Source organism: Callionymus lyra, chromosome 15 (assembly GCF_982586985.1).
Source record: "Callionymus lyra chromosome 15, fCalLyr1.hap1.1, whole genome shotgun sequence".
Taxonomy (NCBI): Eukaryota; Metazoa; Chordata; class Actinopteri; order Syngnathiformes; family Callionymidae; genus Callionymus; species Callionymus lyra.
In genome coordinates this window covers 14,416,363-14,432,239 of record NC_141832.1, presented here as the reverse complement: position 1 = coordinate 14,432,239, position 15,877 = coordinate 14,416,363, and the positions used below count along the sequence as shown (strand labels likewise).

Sequence of the window (15,877 nt, the reverse complement as noted above, 5' to 3'; positions counted from 1 at the left end):
AGTTTATTTCTCCATTTGTCTTTGTACAATGTTGTAATTCTGTATTTTTCTTTGTGCAATATAGTATTTTCCTTGCAAAATGTATATATATATATATTTTTTCATTCCACAATATATATATATTTTTTTTATTTAAAATAAAATACATATACTCTATCTCTTTGCACACATTTGTATTTTTGTATTTATAATTGTATAATATTTTTCTTTTAATATTTTTCTTTGTACAACATTGTATTTTGTGTTTTTCATTGCACATTATTGTTGTTTTTATTTAAAATAAAATACATATACTCTATCGCTTTGCACAAATTTGAAGTTTTGTATTTATAATTGTATAACATATATTTTTTTTGTATTTTTCTTTGTACAACATTGTATTTTAGTATTTTAAAATGCACAATTTGTATTTTAATATTCATATTTTTCATTGCAAAGTAGTTTATTTTACTATTCGTCTTTGTGCAACATTGTATTTTGTGTTTTTCATTGCACGTTATTGTTGTTTTTATTTAAAATAAAATACATATACTCTATCTCTATGCACAATTTTGTTCAGAATAAAATATCCAACATGGTGCCTCACTTTTAAATCAAATATAGAAATTGTCTTGTTTATAAAACGTAGTATTTGGACATTATTTTGTTAAAAAAAGTTTTTATCGTGTTCTAAACAAGCATTTATTTCCAATATTGATAAAAGTGCTGAGCTGCGAGACAAATGAAACATACCATAAAATAATAAATCAATAGTACTTTTCAAAAATGATAAATCAAACTTTATTACAATTTTGCAATATATATATATATTTTAAATTATTTTATCTATCAATCTTTTTATCCCAATATATAATAACTTGCGTCTTAAAAAGTAAAGACATTCAAATATATTTTTTCCATCTCTGTGCACAATTTTGTATTTTTATATTTTTAATTGCAGACTTTGTATTTTAATATTTGTATTTTTCATTGTGAAGTCGTTTATTTCTCCATTTGTCTTTGTACAATATTGTAATTTTCAATTTCAACTTTTTCGCCTTTTATAACCTCCTTTCCTTTTTGTCTCTGTGAGGCAGCCGTCGTGACGTCACGTGTGACCACTGCGCATGCGTGCTCGCTAGTATTTGATGCAGTTTCGGCAGGAGATTTTCACTCAACACCGGTTTTCTTCCTTCACTCTTGTGCAAGTTTCCTGTTGACATTTAAAAACTTTTGAACTGCTTCAAAAAAAGAGACGATTTCGAAGAAGAATTTCTTCTTTCTTTTGCGAACTTCACTCCGTCTGTCACCGGGAGAGAGAGAGAGAGATGTCCGGGGAAGGCGCCTCGACGGTCGGCCTTCTGTCGTATGAGACGCTGGTTCATGCGGTGGCAGGTGCTTTGGTGAACGAGCTTTTAAAATGTATTTTTATCTTTCTTTTAGTGTTTGTAACCTTTTTAAATGGATTATTCGTGCAGGGCAGCGTGACGGCCATGAGCACCTTCTTCCCTCTGGACACCGCCAAGAGCAGACTGCAGGGTGAGTTTGGACAGATGTTCACAACAATAGAAGTTTTTTTTTTTTCACAAATATAGGTTTAAACTCGTCAATATACTTGAATGTCTGGTTCTAAATTAAAAGCATAGTTCTACGTTTGAACTGCAGTATTTGTGTTGCTCTTTCTACTAAAACTATTGTCGCAAATTAAACTATAAAACATTTACACCTTTGACTTTGACTGTGTTTATGTCATGAAGACGTAGTAAAACTATAAAAACGGATAATCTAGAAATGTTTAAGACCATTTTTTTTATTCATCATTATATCATTTTCAATATGAAAAATAGAAAACAACCAAACAATATTATTGTATTATTGTATTCCTATTTCATAAACGATTTATCTTATGTAACTTTTCTTTTTTTTTTTACCCTTTTATTTGAACGTATTTTGGTTATAATTACTTTAAATTCCTATTTTTTTCATTCTTTATCAATTTTTTTTATTACTTTATCCATTCATTTTATTGTATTTTAGTTATAATTAATTTCCATTCCTATTTTATTTATTCTTTATCAATTTGTTTTATTTTTTTATTCATTTAATTTATACTTTATATTTTATTTGTTTTATTCTTACTTTCTTACTTGCGTTTAACTCAACGACTCACTGGCTTTTAAATAAATAAACTGAAACTGAATGTACTCAAAAAAAGTGAGATAAACTAGCAACTGTAGTAGAAAAATCTCTTTATTTTTCTCTTAAGACTGGACCATGTACTGAGTCTGACTCAGGCTTCTGGTCTTCTTTAGGATTTTTCACGACATTAGACTGAAGTGAACTTGGTTTGTTTCAGTGGATGAGAGTCGTAAATCCAAATCCACTCCGGTCATCTTGGCAGAGATTGTGCAGGAAGAAGGATTGTAAGTAGAACAAGTTCAACATTTCCTTTAGTTTTGTAACTCGCCTCAAACATTTATATCGTACACTATTTGTTTGTGTAATATATCGGTGTGTACTGTCAAGAATCTGGCGAAACGATACGTTACACGATACAGGTGCATGACAGGATATATTGTGATACTGTAGTAACAAGGATACATTTGTAGTATTGTTGAGTACTTGACTCTGGTTTTGCAGAATTTACAGACCACATGACTCTTGATGAAGTCGTAACTGCTTTCGTTTGTTTTGAAACCAAAATATGTCCAAACATCAGCTTCAAAAACTGCTGGGAGTCACTGTATCCTCTCATCCTCGGTCATCGCCAGGATATTGCGAGATTTCCTTATTCCTTTAGCTTCAGAGGACGTTATGACGGCTGCCATCTAGCAGCTGGAGGTTTAATCGCAACACAAAAATGAACAAATGTGTGAATATTTACATGTTAAAAGTAAATAAAAGAATAAAATAAATACAAGAAATGAATTGTTCTCGTACACACTTTATTGAAATAGAACTTAATCATTATTATTATTTTCCTTTTCCCTTTATAATATAGTTGACCGTATCCTCTTGTCCTCAGCCATTGTCAATATCTCACGTGACTCTAGACGAAGTCGTAATGGCTTTCATTTGTTTTGAAACCAAAATATGTTCAAACATCCGCTTCAAAACTGCCGGAGTCGATTGTATCCTCTAGTCCTGAGTCGTCGCCGGGATTGATTGTTCCGTTAGCTGTGGCGGATGTAATGACTGCCATCTAGCGGCCGGAAATGTAATTGCAACACAAAAATGATTAAATGTTGTGAATATTTCACGTTTAGTGTAAAAAAAACTGTATTATTTGTAGTCATGAACACTGTGCCATAAACAAACAAAAAAAGGATACAGAGATGGGATATTGTGAAATGATTGAACGTGTATCCTGTCGCCTCCAGGTTGTCTCTTTACAGAGGTTGGTTCCCTGTGATCTCCAGCCTCTGCTGCTCCAACTTCGTCTACTTCTACACCTTCAACTCACTGAAGAGACTGACGGCGTCGAGTCCTCGGGAATCCAGACTCGCAAGAGACCTGCTGATGGGAATCATATCAGGTCCGTGAGTTTAGAGAACAGGCTTCGAAACACTCCGGGTTATTTGCAGATTTCATGCAGCCTGTGGTGGTTTTTTGAAGTGTAAAAGTAAATATTTTAACTGTAACATTTTTTTTTAAACCTTTTATCATAAGAAAATGTCATGAAATATGGATGCTATTTGCTAAATAAGCAGCGTTTATTTAGTAAGTAATGGTTATTTGTTAAGATCTTTCTAGACCAGGGTCACAAATCACTTTAACAATCACAAAAAAAACAACAAAAAGATCAAGACAACATAAGACAAACACGGGAGTCGCAGAAAAACAGGGAAAAGCTCAAATAAGAATGTCTTAAGAAGTTTCTTAAAGGAGTCAGTAGATCATCAAACACAGAGGGAGAGGAAGATCGTTCCAAAGCTAAGGAGCAACAGCCTGGAAGGATTTCTCTCCTCTGGTCCTGAACCGTGTTTAGGAACCATCAGTAGATTCTGATCCACAGACCTCAGAGCCCGAGCTGGGGTGTAAGGCTGGATCAGATCAGTGATGTAAGGAGGAGTCTGACCATGAATAGATCTGAAAGTAAGAACCAGAATTTTAAAGTTGATCCTGAAAGAAACTGGCAGCCGGTGAATAGTTTTACGGATCGGGGGAAATGTGAGTTCTTCTACTAGATCGGTTCAGGATTCTCGTTGCAGAGTTTTGAATCAACTGCAGACGAGACAGATCCTTCTTGTTAAGACACGAAAATGAACCGTTACAATATTCCAAACGAGAAGAGGCAATCGCATGGATGACAAGATCCAGATCCCTAGAAGTTCGAACAGTTTCTGGTCAGTCTTCTGCAGTGTTGAACTAGAACTCCTGGATGAAGCGTCTCTTAAGAGCTTGTTTAATGTGGATCCAGATGATAAGAGGAACAGTTAAAGAAGGTTGTCTTCACCACAGGAGCCGTGAACGTCGTCCTGACCACTCCCATGTGGGTGGTCAACACCAGGCTTAAGCTGCAAGGCGTGAAGTTCAGGGACGAAGACCTCCACCAGACGCAGTACAAGGGGATCTTCGGTGAGTTTATTGTCTAAAAACCAACCGACGTGTCGACGCGTAGTCCTGGAAGTGACGCAGTGATATTTTGGGGGCGCAGACGCTTTCCGGCAGATCATCGCCAGCGAGGGGGTGGCGACGCTGTGGAACGGGACCCTCCCGTCGCTGATCCTGGTCCTCAATCCCGCGGTCCAGTTCATGATTTACGAGGCCATGAAGAGGAGGGCGGGTCACGGAGGGAAGAAGGTCAGCCTGTTGTCCGATCCTTTACGGACATTTCAAAGCAGTCGTTGGTTTACGGACTGAAAAAACTGAAGCCACTTCCTGAAATACCTAAAGGAATACGATACGATACATTGTGATACTGTAGTAACACTATGTGTAGTTTTGTCCAGTACTTGACTCTGGTCTTGCAGAATCTACAGACCACATGACTCTTGACGAAGTCACTTTCATTTGTTTTAAAACCAAAATATGTCCAACATCAGCTTTAAAACGCTGCTGGAGTTTACTGTATCCTCTCGTCCTCAGTCATCGCCTGGATATTGCAGGATCATTGTTACTTTAGCAGCGGAGGACGTAACTAATGCTGCCATCTAGCAGCTGGAGGTTTAATCGCAACACAAAAATGAACAAACGTCTTAAATATTTACATGTTAATAGTAAATTAAAATACATTAAAAAAAAAAATCCTTTTGTTCTCATACACACTTCATTGAAATGTAAACCATAATAGAACTTAATCATTATTTTGATTATTTAAATAATTGTTGTTCATTTCTTATGAAATAAAACGAGTAAACTAGTAAAAATGAGCAAAACAAAAAGCCTTCTAGAGCACCTGCTGAGTCAGCATTATTGTGGGATGTATTTTTCATGCACTCAAAGTAGTTTTTTCTGCCAGTCATTACGTTTTATTTGAACCGTTTCCTGTGTTTTTTTTAGGTCCGTGTGTAGGTCTACAATGATGACAATAAACTAGTACTGTAGTGCAAGAAAGATTGTAGAACCTTGATTTTAAATTCAATTAAAATAATTTAAATTTTAAACCATTTCCCGTAGTGATCAATAAAGTTCTAGCTAATTTTAAAGTACCTATTTAACCAGAGTACATCTACTACTGTGCGCCTGGTTTCTCGTCGTATCGTCATGCATTTAATCTCGTGCTCTTTCTTCACCTTCTCCTCCAGATCTCGTCCGCGGAGATCTTTCTCATCGGAGCCGTCGCCAAAGCCGTGGCGACCACAGCCACGTATCCTCTGCAGACGGTGCAGGCCATCCTCAGGGTGCGTTGACCTCCATGACCTTTACGGGGTTATCGCCCGGTCAAAGTGTCGAAGTAAACGCCGACCGAACCTTTTGTTTATGTCCTCGGACTTGTCGATAAGAAGTCAATGATTGTCTCGACAAATCTTCTTCTCCTGTTAGTTTGGTCAGCACAAGGTGGACGGCAAAGGCGGCGTCACCGGAAGCATCTCCAACATCTTCTCCTTGTTGATGGACAGAATCAAGTGAGTGATGCGTTTATATCAGTTTATAATTCATAACCTGATGTTTTGGATCAATTATTAAGAAAAAAAATGTTGTTTTCTTGTTGAAAATATTAGCATTTTTATACTACTTTATTTTCTATAACGGAAAAATAATCTAAGAAGTCAGATCTGGTGCATAAGTCTCACAGATCTGTACTCGTACTATTAATCCAGAAGGTACGCATGTGTAATTGAAGACTTGTAGTCGTAAAAAAAAAAACCCACAAAAAACAAGCGTTGACTATATTTTCCAAGTCTCTGAGTACAAGTTATTAAACACAACCTCTTGAATCTGCAGGCGGGAGTCACAGATTTGTTTTGCACCTCGATCACTGCTAAAAGTGTATAAATAAAGTATATACTTTATTGAATATTGTTTTGATTGTTTAAGCGCTTTGTGACCCTGGTCTCGAAAAGCGCTATACAAATAAAAATTACTTACTTACTAAAATAGTTGCATATATTCCGCACACTCATAGCCTGAGATCTGTACTTCAATTGTGAATACACCTTACTATACATTTGTAGTGCGTACCTTCTGGATTACGAGTATAAATATGTAGTTGCGTCAATGCAACTTAATAATACGAGTCTCATGTTACGGGTATGTGGGATTTATGCACCCGTTCTGACTTCATCATAATCTCCCCAAAATAATTTCTTCTAATTGTCAGCATCTGTTACACGACACATAAAAATGTTCGGGGCTTTGCAAGAAATATTGTTCTAGCTAATGTTTAACAGATATTTTCTATCAAATTTTTTTTGTACCTAAACTACCTGAATAATTGACCTTACTATGGACTGATAACTCATTTGATTCATCATTAATTATACCATTTATTTTGTTTTAAATGTATTTGTAAAAGTAGCAAACATGGCATTTCTTCTTAGGTCTAAACACAAAATATTTCATGAAATGAAGAAAGAAACAGATTTTCAATATGTATTTATACGTCATTTTGTGGTGATTTATCTTATTTGTTTTTTTTGTATTGGTGTAATTTGTTTTTTAATTAATCTCTTTATTTCATTTTTATATTCTGTGCGGAAACACAAGTTTTCCGATTCTGAGTAGAAACGAGAAAATGTCAGTTAAAAAGTGAAAATAAATCCGTAAAAAATAAGGTAAAATATGATGAAATCTGGAGAAAATATAAAGACTTCAGTAAATGTCTAAACCAGCGACTCCACCTGATCTTCCTCACAACATTTTTGATGTCACCTAAAGTACAATTTGAAAAGATGCAGATCAGTAGCACAAAATGTTCCTGACTGAAAGTGGAAGATTAAGATTATTAAGAATAATCTTGTTTATTTAGCCGATTTCACCTTTTTTTTTTTTCTTCAGTTAACTGCTTAAATAATCGTTTTAAATATTTGCAGGTAAACTGAAAACATTGCCGTCATCAATAACACACACTTTTTCCTGATTAATAAATTGTTGTTTTGGTTGTAAATCATTTGTTTTAAGACTGAAGTGGTAAAAGTGCCGTTTACGTGGCATATATTGATGTTTTTCTTCAAACGCTTCTCATGGTTTCCAGGAAACACGGAGCTCTGGGTCTGTACAAAGGACTGGAGGCCAAGTTGCTCCAGACGGTGCTGACGGCGGCGCTCATGTTCGTCATCTACGAGAAGATCACTGCCGCGACCTTCAGGGTCATGGGTCTGAACCAGAAACTGAAACTGTGAGATTACCATGAGCTACAGGCTCTAATGCGAAAGGTCAACGAAGACGGATTAATCCGTGTTAACGCGACCCAGATTTACGATACGAACACAAACGACAACTTCCTTCACGATTCTTCAGGTCTTTCTACCTCACAGACTGAAGGAAAAATGGCTTCTTTTCTGTCTGTAGACTGGTTTAAACCGGTGACGACCAACCAATAGAGTGCCTTAACAAGTCGCCAGGTTTAGATCAGAAATTAAACTTGATTAAAAGATATATACATTTAACTATGTTTAGATGTAAAACATTTCTTCAGTAACTCAAAAACAAAAGAAAGAAATGTCGTTTACTACGGCTTTTAATGCAGCATTAAGCAACAAGACTTTATAATTAAATAATAAAGCAATTTAGAAACCGATATTTCGGTTGTTAAGATAGTATTTTAATGTATTTGTTGTGATCAATAATTAAACGAAAACACTGTAACTTATCATGACTGTCTTAATTTACATGGTAGAGTAGCCAAAACGTATTAAAACCTCAAGGTTATTTATTTTGGACCATTGAGACTCAAAGGTGTCGAATCCAGAAGCAGAATAATACTTTTTTTTTTCCCCCGTAAGAGTTTTTACGAGACGTTCTTTATCTGTGGCCGAGCTTCTTCACGCGTGTGTGACATAAACATAATTCATTCCAGTTCAGTTCATTGATTAAACTGCTGTTTTTGTATTAAAATAATGTTTATTTCATCCTAATTACATCGAATAAACATGTTAAACCTGAAACCGTGTTTGTTCATCCTCTTAATTCGATTGTTTTTTTTCCATATCATTTTAAATACGAAGCCTTTTAAATTCCGCTCACTGAATCCTACTTACTGAATCATAAGATGTTTAAACTCCAGACGTTAAAACAAAGTTGATACTTTGTCATGAAAATATCTAAACTGACGTCGTCACCTGATCGTTTATGCAAGTATGATCAAATAGCTCGGTGCTCGTTTGGTTTGGGCTGGTCTTCTTTAATATCGTATTTAAAAGGCTACGAATTTAAAAAAAAAATTGAATTGAAATTAAAATATAAAAAATATTGAATAATTTAAATGATTTTAACGTTTAAATATGAATAATAATAAATTAAACCATTCAATGTTCTGATGGCACTTCCATAAAAATATGCTTTTTTTTTTTCAGCCCAGAAACTCAATTATTAAAAGATTTTGGCCCCTTGTACGATGGAGTTTGACTCCGCGGCTCCGAACTCTTAATTCAGATTATCATACGTTTATAATATCCTTTTTAAAAGGAATCTTGTCCAATCTTAAGTGTTTAGGTAAGAAAACAAAGGTAATGAACAGGTGGTCATAATGTTTATGTATGTCTTGTTTCTAGTATTTACAACACAGATCATTAAGGCATTAAAAACAGGTCAATGCAGTGAAAAAAATCTAGCTAAGAAAACGAAGACATGAAACGTTTTTGAAAAATTGCTTTTGAAATCCCAAAAGTGAATTCAGACTTGCTGAGAGTCAGATCCTCCGGTCATTCCCTCCACAAACCAGCGAGGCAGGAAGGAGTACGATGAGTTCCGGTGTATGGAGTATCCCACGTCCATGTGGGGCTCCCAGGAGAAGAGGTACACCAGGCTGGAGGTAACAAAATACCTCAACTTTAAATACTGTCAGACCTTGAAACTGGGGAGAAATCTAAAGGGACTCACTCTGGGTCGTCGTCGGTCGCTACAGATTTGACGAAGGAAAGGAAGTCGCAGCAGAAGTTCATGCAGATGGTTGGTTTCCAGGGGTTGATTTCATTCTGTTGAAAAACGTTACGTTACCGTACGTATCTCGATACAGGTGCACAACAGGACTCTTGACTCTAGTAATACTGTAGTAACAAGGAAATATTTGTAGTATTGTCGAGTACTTGACTCTGGTGTTGCAGAATTTACAGACCACATGACGCTTGACTAAGTCGAAACTGATTTAATTTGTTTTTCAAACCAACATATGTCCAAACATCAGCTTTAAAAGCTGCTAGAGTCCACTGTATCCTCTCGTCCTCAGTTGCATTTCATAATTCTTTTAGCTGCGTTGGAGTTAACGACTGCTGCCATCTGGTGGCCGGAATTTTAATTGCAAGACAAAAATGAACAAACGCTGTGAATATTTGCATTTTAAAAAGAATGTCATTTATTTTTACACGCAGTTTATTGAATTATGAAATAACGATGATAAATAAAATATGATTTAATAGCAATTATTTGATACTGTATTGCTCCTCCCATGATGCAACACTAATAGACTCAGGGACGCAGTTATTCCTCTTGCTATTAAATTGTTTAATTCTGAGTTTGGGGGCAGGAGTGGAGTGAAGAGATGATTCTATTCCATGTCTGTGCTGCGTCCGTCCGTCCGTCAATCCATCCGTCCGTCCGTCCGTCCGTCCGTCCGTCCGTCCGTCCGTCCGTCCGTCCGTCCGTCCGTCCGTCCGTCCGTCCGTCCGTCCGTCCGTCCGTCCGTCCGTCCGTCCGTCCGTCCGTCCGTCCGTCCGTCCGTCCGTCCGTCCGTCCGTCCGTCCGTCCGTCCGTCCGTCCGTCCGTCCGTCCGTCCGTCCGTCCGTCCGTCCGTCCATCCATCCATCCATCCATCCATCCATCCATCCATCGTTTCTTCAGCCCCGGAGCATTTGATGACTGCCGTCAGCTAGCGGCCGCAATTTTAGTTGCAATCGAAAGTGAAAAAAATGCAGTACAAACTCTTTATAATATATAAACCATAAAATAACTTTAATTCAAATCAAATATGAATTAAACCCCCCCCCCCCCCCCCACAAAATGATATATTTTTGATTTTATTAAAATATATATATATTAATATATATATATCATGAGAGTATTGTGAAAAAATTATCGCCATCGAAAGTTTACACACCACAGTTTAAAGCTTCATACCTTGGCAAGCTGTGACATTTTAGAGGTCTGGAAAGTCTCCGTCGACACGACCACTCCGTCATCATTTCGAAACCCCGCCACGACTCGGGGAACCCCGGGAAGAAAGGACTGCGCCCACCATTTCATCAGTCTGAACCTGCAGACCTACAGATCAGTTTCTTACACCGCAGAACCAGAACCGTGGCAGCCGGCGCTTACCTGTAGAAGGTGCTTAGGTGTCTCGGCTCGAGGATCTCTCTGGTGGTCTTCAGCTCCACGTAGCAGGCGGGGGGCGCCGGAGCGTTGGGGTCTTTATCGCGGCAGTCCACCTCGCCGGAGAACAGCAGTCTGTGATCCTCCAGGCGAGTCTGGACCACCGTGCAGAACGCCGTGTTTGTGTTCACCACGCCGTTTGGGTCGGGCGAGCCGTGGACGTCGTCTAGTCCAGAAAGTGAGCAGAAACATTAGTCGGGGGGCACGTACGTCCTCCTAATGTCATGAGGGGGTGTAACTCGAAACGATAACGTAGACAAGATAAAAACAGCTTCAATATACTGGAAAAAGTTAAGAAAAAAATAGTTTTACAGGTAAATCAAAAAGCTCTTTTGAAAGAAAACACGTGTGTTTCCCTTTTTCATATAATAGTGACTCAAAAAAAAAGGTTGGTTTATACAAGGAGTCCCTTGGAGGTGGAGGATTGATGAGGTGCGGTGACAACCCTTGATGAACAATGATGCCTGAGTGGGTGTGGTTATGGTAAACAAGATTTCATCTACAGAAAAACTGAAAGTTTTCAGTGGGCGGGGCTTAAGATCATTTTCCTAATGTCAATATATTTGAATGAAAAGAGAGTTTTTGTACAAACACACACTGATGATACGATAGAGTCACAACATCTATTTAAGACACACTTAAATCAACACGTTAGTTTTACCTTTGAACAACAACAAAAAACTAAATTGTACTTAGGAGTTTAACTAGTAATAGATTACTAAACAAGTTTAGTATCAGAAACGATTCTTTAAGACCTAGTTCTATAGCTTTACGCCGACATTAGGGGGCGCCGCCATGAAAACAATCAAAGGGGCCACATCTGATCTGGTCAGGTGTGTTTTAATACATCAAGAGGTACCCACCCGAGCACATGTACTGCTCAAACTTGTATCCCCAGTATTTCATCTCTTTCTGCCGCTCATTTTCCTTCTCCTCCATTTGTCGCGAAGCCTCCGTTTCCACTTCGCTGATGTAAAGAGTCCCTCGGAACCGGGTCACCGCCAGCAGCCATCCCTCCATGTTGCTGTAAGGAGTCGTCAGCACTTTGGTCAGGTGGCCCCGCCACGTTACAAAGTCATGGTCTAGACGACTGAGCAAAAAAAAAAAAAATGGAAAAAGTTAATAAAAGAGAAAACAAACCATTGTAAAAATAAAATAAAAAATGCAACACACCATGTTTTCGTGAGCTTTGACTTGTTAGTCAAGATCCATCGCAGCAAGTGGTCCAACTTCTCCTTCACGCCATCGTCTCTCTTCACAAAACGATCCCTGTATCCATCCCTTAGGTCAAAACGAGGGGTTCGGTCCGGCTCCACGTAATACTTCTCTGCCCTGCGGTCGTTGAAGAACCTTCGCTCGGGGTCCAGTGAGAACGAGCCCACCTCGACCGGCATCTTGTACACGGGGAAGTCTCGATCGTAGGCCTCCCTCCTGGCGCTCAGAACCTCCTGCCCGCTCCTGGATCTCTGAAGAACCTCCTGCCCACTCCTGGAGCTCAGAACCTCCTGCCTGCTCCTGGGGCTCAGAAGAACTTCCTGCCCGCTCCTGGAGCCCAGAAGAACCTCCTCCCCGCTCCTGGAGCTCAGAACCTCTTGCCCCATGGAGTCGGATTCTGTTCGACGCCGGTGTTTTGGCCGCGAAGTGTCCGAGAGATCGCATTCAAAATCGGCTCGACCCCGTTTGTTATTGTGTCCCGAGTGAGGAGTGTGTCGCCTGCGGTCGTCCATGTTTTCCTTCACATAACACATGAAATGAACACCCTTTGTTGGATGGGACTTCGAGGAGCTTCGACTTATACTTTTGAATAAAGTTGCAAGCCTTGCATCTGTAAATTTTAACATTTAGTGTATTTATTTCACTTATGTTTTTTTTTGTTGATGTTTATGTAGCATTAGCATTTACACGTTTCTAGCTTGTTTCGTAAACGTTATTCAAGATTTACTCGCCTTTACGTTTGGGAAAAATACAAATAAAAAAGGTCGAAACGTTTCCAGTTGTTTCTTCAGGTCACGAAGGTAATTTTTTTTAATTTTCCCATTTTTACAGCAGCTAACTCGCTAACTGACCCTCAAAACGTGTGGCTTCTTCTTCTGCGCGAAACGCTATCGTCGGTTTGAGCTCAGTAGCGCCACCGTGTGACAACATGTATATCTTGATTTGTTTTGTTATTAAAGAAACATTATTTTGCAAAAGGCGTTTTACTAAATTGTTTTTTAGTAAACATTGACTAAAGTTAAATTAAACCATTGAACCACATTGAAAAATAATATCTCACCGGCTGCAGGTACACGCCCCGACCTGTTGATGTCAGTGTTGCGCCGTAGATCGGTGACAATATAGACGAAGAAGAAGTGAACCGTTTGTTTTGGGTCGACTGGACGTTGATCTTTTATCATATGATCCGAAACATAAAACAAAACAAATAATCTTATTTATCCGGTAAATGTGGCGACAGGTAAGACTCGAGTTTAAGCCCGTTTTGATCATTAGATCGCGGTTGTTGTTAGCTTTGTTAGCTCCAACTTGTTTACCCGTTTGGGCGTGTTCGAAAGGACTTTACTTTGGGAAAGTTGTGTCTTTTGTCAAAATTATTGTAGATTATTTAACAATCATGAGACTTTAAAGATTTATTCATAAATAGATCAATTTATTTTTAACGTTGTACATTCAAACAGGAAGCGGATCTGAATTAAATTTAGCTCAGTTATCCCTTTTTCTAAGTAAGTAAGTAAAGTAACAGTTATTTGTAAAGCGCATTTCTAGACCAGGGTCACAAAGCGCTTTAACAATAATAGACAATACACAATTAAAATATATACTTAAAAAAGGCCAAGATACATAAGACACAGGAGTCCCAAAGTTTAGGAGCAACAGTCTGGAAGGATTTCTCTCCTCTGGTCCTGAACCGTGTTCAGGAACCATCAATAAATTCTGATCCACAGACCTCAGAGCCCGAGCTGGGGTGTAAGGCTGGATCAGATCAGTGACGTAAGAAGAAGCCTGACCATGAATAGATCTGAAAGTAAGAACCAGAATTTTTAAAATTGATCCCAAAAGAAACTGGAAGCCAGTGAATAGTTTCAAGGATCAGGGAAATGTGAGTTCTTCTACTAGAGCGGGTCAGAATTCTCGCTACAGAGTTTTGCATTAAAAAAAACCTGTTGCAATAGTCTAAACGAGAAGGATATCTCCAATTAAAGAAACACTAATCTTAAGGTAACATGTAGTTGTCTGAGTCTTCATATTCTGATTGTTACAAGACACGAACAATTGAAATGATCAAACAAACCACTTAGTTATACTTTTCTGAATATTTTCTTCAGGTATGAGCAGGAAACGAACTTTGATTTCAGACACATTCAAGGTGAAGCGAATAAAACATGTCACCCAGAAGTTTGGCGCTGTTGCTGATGGAGAAGGTAGCTAGAAAAACATCTGTATATATAACGTAGAAATAAAGCCCTTTATGACAAATTTACTTTCTTATTTTAAAGGGCCAGCGGATGTCGGTTCGACACTCGAGTATCTCAGAACGCTTTTCCCCAGAAAGCTCTTCAACGATGCTTTGCCTCAGATCGTGTTGAAGCACCAGATCTACAGTTTGCACGCCGACAAAACTATGGTGGACAAGGAAGTGGTTCGTGGACTTAAAGGTTCCGTTCACGCCTCAACGAAAACTAATCCCGATTTTTGTCGTTCACAGAACAAAATGCGCGCCGAAGGAGAACTGTTGATGTTCCAGCTCGGGTTCGACGCAGAAGCCTTCGCCCTGGTTCTGGCGTCGGATTACAAAGCCAAAGTTCTGGCGGGGGAAGACGGGCGAGCGACACGCGGGGCGGTGGAGAAGTTTGTGGAGAGAGTGTTGTCGTCCACCACAGACCTGAGCTTCAGTAAAGAGAAAATGCTGCGAGAGTTTCTCTTCATGGACTCCGAGATAACGTAAAAAAAACCTTACGCCGGCTCAAAAATAACCCGATGATGTCATCCTTTTAAAATTCCGACGGTGTGCACTTTGACCCCAATCCAGGCAGCTGGTGAAGTCCGGGGTCTTGACTGTGAGGGACGCCGGCAGCTGGTGGCTGTCCATCCCAAACTCTGGCAAATTTGCCAAGTATTTGATACAAGGTGGAGAAGTAACACGCGAATGAGGTAATTGACAAACTCCTGCTAACTTTCCCGTTGTTGGTTGTTTTGTTTTTTTGGGGGGTCCTTTTTTCCTTCCCCTCGCCAGGTCGTAAAGCCGTGCTCGGTATGGTGAAGAAGTCCAAGTACGGTGAAGTCCTGAAGGCGGATCTGGAGGAGAGGAAGACGCCGTCACAAGTGAAATTCCACATGAAATACCACATTCATGACATTGTTGGAGCTGAGCTGGTGGAGAGGTAAAAACACACACACTTTTTTTTCTTTTTTTTTAAAGTCTTAGAAACTTGTTTTTCACTTTATTTTATCTTTTTTTTCCTGCAGCATTTCAACCACTTCAGGAGCGATGTTGAGATGCGTCGACACGTGAAAGTAGAAAAGACTGAAGCCAAACGTGATCATTGAACGAACATTTGTTTGCTTTTGTTCTAAGAATTAATTGAACCTTGTGGGTTTATGTCATTTCTGTTGATCTATTGTCAGGATGAAATAAAATTATTTTCGCTGCGACGTCACTCTCGTGTCACTCTGTCGAAGGACATAACGGTCGTGGAAAGTTGATTGACAAGTCGCTATCTGCCGGTTGTTCAACATTCCACTCATTACTTCCTAGTGTATGTGGGTCAGTAGCACTGAAAGTCCATGAATGCAACAACTGCCCAAAAAAAAGGACACTTTCTTTAAAATAAAAGTCTTATTTTAACATTTGTAACATAGTTTACTTTAGGGAAAGTTAAGTAAGCTTCAAAATTAAGTTCATTTTCAGAGATACTTGAATTTAATTGTTCAT

General features: G+C 38.6%; 3 protein-coding genes across 5 annotated transcripts; 2 read left to right on the top strand and 1 right to left on the bottom strand.

The window, feature by feature from the left end:
- The first annotated feature begins 1,113 nt into the window (after positions 1-1,113).
- Positions 1,114-8,522, top strand: slc25a17l (solute carrier family 25 member 17-like). The gene is made up of 9 exons (XM_087810069.1): positions 1,114-1,382; positions 1,458-1,518; positions 2,336-2,402; positions 3,360-3,514; positions 4,441-4,557; positions 4,637-4,782; positions 5,727-5,822; positions 5,965-6,047; positions 7,616-8,522. The coding sequence occupies exons 1-9, from the start codon at positions 1,308-1,310 to the stop codon at positions 7,761-7,763; spliced, it is 948 nt and encodes a 315-aa protein (XP_087666195.1). The 5' UTR covers positions 1,114-1,307; the 3' UTR covers positions 7,764-8,522.
- A 27-nt stretch (positions 8,523-8,549) lies between these two features.
- On the bottom strand, positions 8,550-13,029 carry dxo (decapping exoribonuclease). 3 transcript variants are annotated; one of them, XM_087810067.1, is made up of 7 exons: positions 12,894-13,025; positions 12,121-12,680; positions 11,811-12,037; positions 10,894-11,113; positions 10,696-10,831; positions 9,463-9,557; positions 8,550-9,388 (listed from the first exon to the last, which is right to left on the bottom strand). In XM_087810067.1, exons 2-7 carry the CDS (start codon positions 12,672-12,674, stop codon positions 9,256-9,258), a joined length of 1,365 nt encoding a protein of 454 aa, XP_087666193.1. In that variant the 5' UTR covers positions 12,675-12,680; positions 12,894-13,025; the 3' UTR covers positions 8,550-9,255. The 3 variants fall into 3 exon arrangements, with proteins under 3 accessions (XP_087666193.1, XP_087666191.1, XP_087666194.1); XM_087810065.1 differs by having other exon boundaries at positions 12,121-13,029; XM_087810068.1 differs by lacking the exons at positions 8,550-9,388; positions 9,463-9,557 and having other exon boundaries at positions 10,702-10,839; positions 12,121-13,029.
- A 259-nt stretch (positions 13,030-13,288) lies between these two features.
- Positions 13,289-15,597, top strand: LOC148065034 (winged helix repair factor 1-like). Its single transcript, XM_087810137.1, has 7 exons — positions 13,289-13,402; positions 14,271-14,366; positions 14,442-14,584; positions 14,651-14,886; positions 14,975-15,072; positions 15,179-15,326; positions 15,412-15,597. Exons 2-7 carry the CDS (start codon positions 14,273-14,275, stop codon positions 15,455-15,457), a joined length of 765 nt encoding a protein of 254 aa, XP_087666263.1. The 5' UTR covers positions 13,289-13,402; positions 14,271-14,272; the 3' UTR covers positions 15,458-15,597.
- The last annotated feature ends 280 nt before the right edge of the window (positions 15,598-15,877 follow it).

What these genes read in the sequence shown, in the direction of transcription:
- slc25a17l (XM_087810069.1), top strand. Translation starts at nt 1,308, where the DNA reads ATGTCCGGGGAAGGCGCCTCGACGGTCGGCCTTCTGTCGTATGAGACG. An exon ending in CGGGTCACGGAGGGAAGAAG is followed by an intron (nt 4,783 to 5,726) that starts GTCAGCCTGTTG and finishes CTTCTCCTCCAG; the next exon opens with ATCTCGTCCGCGGAGATCTT. An exon ending in CGGTGCAGGCCATCCTCAGG is followed by an intron (nt 5,823 to 5,964) that starts GTGCGTTGACCT and finishes TTCTCCTGTTAG; the next exon opens with TTTGGTCAGCACAAGGTGGA.
- dxo (XM_087810065.1), bottom strand. Translation starts at nt 12,788, where the DNA reads ATGTTAAAATTTACAGATGCAAGGCTTGCAACTTTATTCAAAAGTATA. An exon ending in TGAGCAGTACATGTGCTCGG is followed by an intron (nt 11,114 to 11,810) that starts GTGGGTACCTCT and finishes TTTCTGGACTAG; the next exon opens with ACGACGTCCACGGCTCGCCC. An exon ending in AAATGTCACAGCTTGCCAAG is followed by an intron (nt 9,558 to 10,695) that starts GTATGAAGCTTT and finishes GTTTTTCAACAG; the next exon opens with AATGAAATCAACCCCTGGAA.
- LOC148065034 (XM_087810137.1), top strand. Translation starts at nt 14,273, where the DNA reads ATGAGCAGGAAACGAACTTTGATTTCAGACACATTCAAGGTGAAGCGA. An exon ending in CGCTGTTGCTGATGGAGAAG is followed by an intron (nt 14,367 to 14,441) that starts GTAGCTAGAAAA and finishes CTTATTTTAAAG; the next exon opens with GGCCAGCGGATGTCGGTTCG. An exon ending in TGCCAAGTATTTGATACAAG is followed by an intron (nt 15,073 to 15,178) that starts GTGGAGAAGTAA and finishes TCCCCTCGCCAG; the next exon opens with GTCGTAAAGCCGTGCTCGGT.